Here is a 4386-nt window from a genome sequence, read left to right as displayed (position 1 = left end):
TAGACTGGACACTGGTTCAAGTCCATCTCGTGGGGTCTCCATGGCCTCCCTCAACAGGAGGACACGTGACAATTACAGGATACTTTGAGAGATGCTCTTAGTCCCCTGGAACTAGTTGATCTAGGTGGGGTAGAAGAAAAAACTGTCCTTTATGTCCCTCTGACCAAATTAGTATAGGCCTCAAAGTATGTCTGTTAAACATCGAAGAAGGTTAGTTCTACCAGTCTGGTACTTTTAATTACCATGTGCTATGTAGCTAAAGCTTGGACAAAAGCCAAACATTGTCAGATAAACCTTGATTAGACATATATTTCATTCCTTAAACTAGTTGACTAAACTATAACCTTAGAAATTTTAAGATTATGTGTGTATTATTTTTGTCTCATCCTTTATCTATCATAGCAAACCTACACAGACCTCCATCTCTTGCTTAGGCTTTCTCAGTTTTTCTGTCTATTTTGGAATATATCTCCATTCCCATATCCTTTTGACATCTTTTACATTCTCATTTTTCTTTTTAAATAATTATGAGACATAATAACATTAACAAATAAGTTTTCCATCTGTTGTGAGAATTCTTTTCCTGAGAATACTAAGCAATGCTTATCCCCTTTTAATATTCTAGTGTCAAAACTCATACACCTCAGCAACCCCTCAGTCACCTCTGTAAGTAAGCTCAGTAAATTCATTGGTTCCCCCCAGGAAAACCTTAATCAAACTTTAATCAAACATTGGTTTGTTGGAGGGGTTTATTGTATTCAAGGATATGGGAACGGCTCAATCCATAAAGTGCCTGCCACCCAGGCATTAGGGCTCCAGTGTGGATCACAGCATCCGTCTAAAAGCTGGGCTGACCAGGAATGTCAGTAATCCCAGCACCAAAGAGTCATGGTGTTGACAGACAGATCCCTGGATCTCATTGGCCAGATAGCCTAGCAGAATCAATGAGTTCTAGGTTCCGTGAGGGATCCTGTCTCAAAACCTAAGGTGGAGACCTATTAAAGAAACCATTCAGTCTCTACCTGTGTTCTTCCTATGCACGAATACACATTCATGCACTCATGAGAACACACATACACACACACACAAACACACACACACACACAAAGATACCTAAGTAAATATTCTAAAAGTTATCTTTTAATTGATTCATTCATTAAGCACTAATTACAGTCAGTGTTCTATACTAAATGTAGACCCATCAGTCTCTGAAACTTAAACTTCTATTCTATATGGTATACCTCCCAAGCCCTCCAAATGTTCCACTTCCAAGCAAAAGACAGGATCATCTTCAGCTTCTTCCCTGGTGACTAGGGTTATGGACCATCAAGCTAGTCTCATACCAGAGCCCACCAGGGCTTATGGAAGGAAGCACTCTGAACTGTCCAGGGAATGAGAAACTGGTATTTGAAACAGCAAGCAGATTTTGTGTTTCCAAGTTCATACACATTCCTCTCTGTACCCAAAGCTTCCATATTGTCAGACAGAAGCGATGTGGCATCCTTCCCATTTTCTGTCTGTAATTGTTACTGATGTAAAGTCATCAATATAATTGTCTTCCCCTGTTTTCTGATCTAGATGTCTCTACTGGGACTAGTATTGGGATCTGCATATAATTATGGCTCAGGAAAGGCTTGTTGGTGGTTGATGTACCCCATAAACCTCAAAAATACCTTCTCCCCCTTTTGGGGGGTATGTGAGAATAAGGAACGCCTACCCAGTTTTTGCTTCCAGTGACACCAAGTTCATAGCAAGCCTGTATAGACACCTCACAAGTAGCCAACATTACATGCCTAAGTGATCTTGATGCATCATCTTATGTAGTCCTTGGTATTCCCATTTTGCCTATGAGGACATCAGGTAGCTGGGAATGATGTGTATTAATATTGTGTTGTTTTCCTCCTATTATCCAGGGGTACCATCGACCCCGGCACTACATTGCAACTCAAGGTAAGTGCCTTGGAGAGACCTCAAGAATATCAGAGAAGAGGAATTTCTTGAGAAATCACTGCAAGCCTTATTACCCTCCCCACATTGGTTACCCCAATACTCTTTCTCTACTAAAGGGCCTAGTTTTCCCTGAAGGAAGGGAGCCAATTTCTACTGACAAAGAAGCCAGAGAATCAGGGCAGGAAAGTCCCCAGAGGTCCTTGAGAAACAAGGAGATGACAAGTTCAGCTTAAAATGACAAGAGAAAAGAACTGTCACTAGGAAATATCATTAAGAAGAAGGAACCATGCAGGGAAGAGCAGAAGAATCAGCCCCAACAGGTGCTGTCCAACACGGGTAGAGCTGAAGTGCCTATCCTGCCAGGGAGTAGATGTCCACAGGAGGAATGCAGCCCATTGTCCCATCAAGCAGTACAGCCGGAGCTTATCATAAAGTTTAAAAATTATGATGCCTTTCAAATTCTTCTGGGAATAAATCGTGTAGATAATTATATATGTAGACCATGACATATAAAAAACATTCTTTACTATGTTATCTTACCTATAATAGGAAAAAGGGAAACATCTTAAATGCCCAATAATACACAGGTTGGTTAAATTAAGTGTGGCATCTCCATGTAGAAAACTCTGCGGCTATTAAAAATTCCGCATGTGGTAAGAATTTTTGAGAATTAAAAAGAAATACTTAGAATAGACCTGATGCTTATGCAATAAATACACATGTACACACATAAACACCAAGAATGCTGTTCAAATTTTCCATCAAATGCACGAATTCCTTTTGTAGTTTTAAGAGTGATGAAGACCCATATATTAAGAGTCATTTCTAAGGAAACTGCCTTGGACTGCCTGATCCTATCTTCCACTCTTTTTCTTTTCTATTTTTTAATCCTTCATTTGCTATTCAAGCATCAGATGAATGCCTCCAGCATTTGCCCACCCCAAAACTGCAGATTCTCTTGCTTTCATTAGCTCTCCCCTCCCCGCCCCTGTTTCCTTGCTAGCTCTCATTGAGATCCTGTGGATCAATTTTTTTTCAAACTCCCTTGGGCACAGCCCAGATAAGGTGGTGGGTCAGGGTGGAGATGAAGCTGCTTGGCTGAGCATGAAGGTGGGCGTGAGAGTAGGGGGAGACCCTGCAGACCAAGAACATCTGAAACGAGGCTTCTCTTTTCTGTTCTCTGATCTGGCCCCATCAGACTCATATGCCTCCAGCCTCAGTCTCAATGACTCGGTGTTCTGCGGAGGAACCCCTGGCCTCACTCTTGCTCATCTGTGTGCAGCCTTGATTAAATAAACAGCCAAGAGAGACAACACTTTCAGCAGCTACCTTGCCTCTGCAGTCTCTAACTCTGTCACCTTCTCTGTTCGTAGGTCCAATGCAAGAGACTGTGAAGGACTTTTGGAGAATGATCTGGCAGGAGAACTCTGCCAGCATCGTCATGGTCACAAACCTTGTGGAGGTGGGCAGGGTAAGCCTCTCCTTCCCGTCACCTGGGCAGAGCGTGGTGGAAATGGGTCCTGGTGCATCTGTTCCCTGCATTTTGCCGCCAGCCTTCTAGTCAGCCCTGTGCCCTCACAGCAGCCCATGGGGATGGGAGATGGCATCACTCCTACTTCAAACCTGAGCAATGTTCTTTCACCTCGAGTCTCTGATCCCTTTTTCTATCTGCTTTCTCTGTCGATAATATCATCTCATATATTTTGAGGAAATGAAAGCCATTAGATGTGAACTCTCTCATCAGCACATCACAAAGCTATAACCTATTCGTATCTCTAGCCATCTTCACATCCTTCCCTTCTGTTGTCAGGCTTAGCCTCCAAAAAGGTTGTTCTGTTCACCCTAAATGGTTGAATACTGGTCGTTTCATATGGCTCAGCCCAGTGTGACAGGCACTAAGTTTCTGCCCTTTGGAAGGTCACCCCTGGTAAGAGGGCTTTCTGAGAAGTCACTGCAAGCCTTTATTATCCTCTCCTCCTTTATTATTGCAACACTCCTTTTCCACTAAGGGGCCTGATCTTCCCTGAAAGAAGGAAATGGACTTCCACTGGCAAAGAAGCCAGAGGGGCAGGGCAGGAAAGTTCCCAGAGGTCCTTGAGAAACAAGGACATGACACATTCAGCTTTGAAGTGAGATGGAAGAGAAGTAGGATGTATCATTGGGAGGGAAGGAGCCAGGCACACCAGAAGTATTATATTACTCTCCCTAGGTGCAACCCAACAGGGCTGGAGCCTTAAATCTCAGATTATTCTCAAAGATTTTCTGGTATTCCTGCTTCACTTGAGAAATAAGTCTCTTCTTTACTATTAAATTATTTCCCTCAGCATATGGACATACTCAGTATTTTCCATCTCAAAAAGACGAAAGAAAGAAAGAAAGAAAGAAAGAAAGAAAGAAAGAAAGAAAGAAAGAAAGAAAGAGAGAGAGAGAGAAAGA

General features: G+C 42.4%; 1 protein-coding gene across 6 annotated transcripts in view; it reads left to right on the top strand.

Annotated features, from left to right (window-relative positions):
- Window positions 1-4386, top strand: part of Ptprt (protein tyrosine phosphatase receptor type T) — a 1217152-nt gene that overhangs the window by 1166102 nt on the left and 46664 nt on the right. For all 6 annotated transcript variants that reach the window (XM_029554985.1, XM_029554983.1, XM_029554981.1 and 3 more), the window contains 2 exons: window positions 1914-1950; window positions 3324-3421. In XM_029554985.1, coding sequence (XP_029410845.1) covers window positions 1914-1950; window positions 3324-3421 — 135 coding nt within the window. The remainder of the gene's footprint in view (window positions 1-1913; window positions 1951-3323; window positions 3422-4386) is intronic.

Source organism: Nannospalax galili, unplaced genomic scaffold (assembly GCF_000622305.1).
Source record: "Nannospalax galili isolate Female #2095 unplaced genomic scaffold, S.galili_v1.0 scaffold205, whole genome shotgun sequence".
NCBI lineage: Eukaryota > Metazoa > Chordata > Mammalia > Rodentia > Spalacidae > Nannospalax > Nannospalax galili.
Note: the sequence above shows the minus strand (reverse complement) of the source record. Positions and strands in the feature narration are given on the sequence as shown.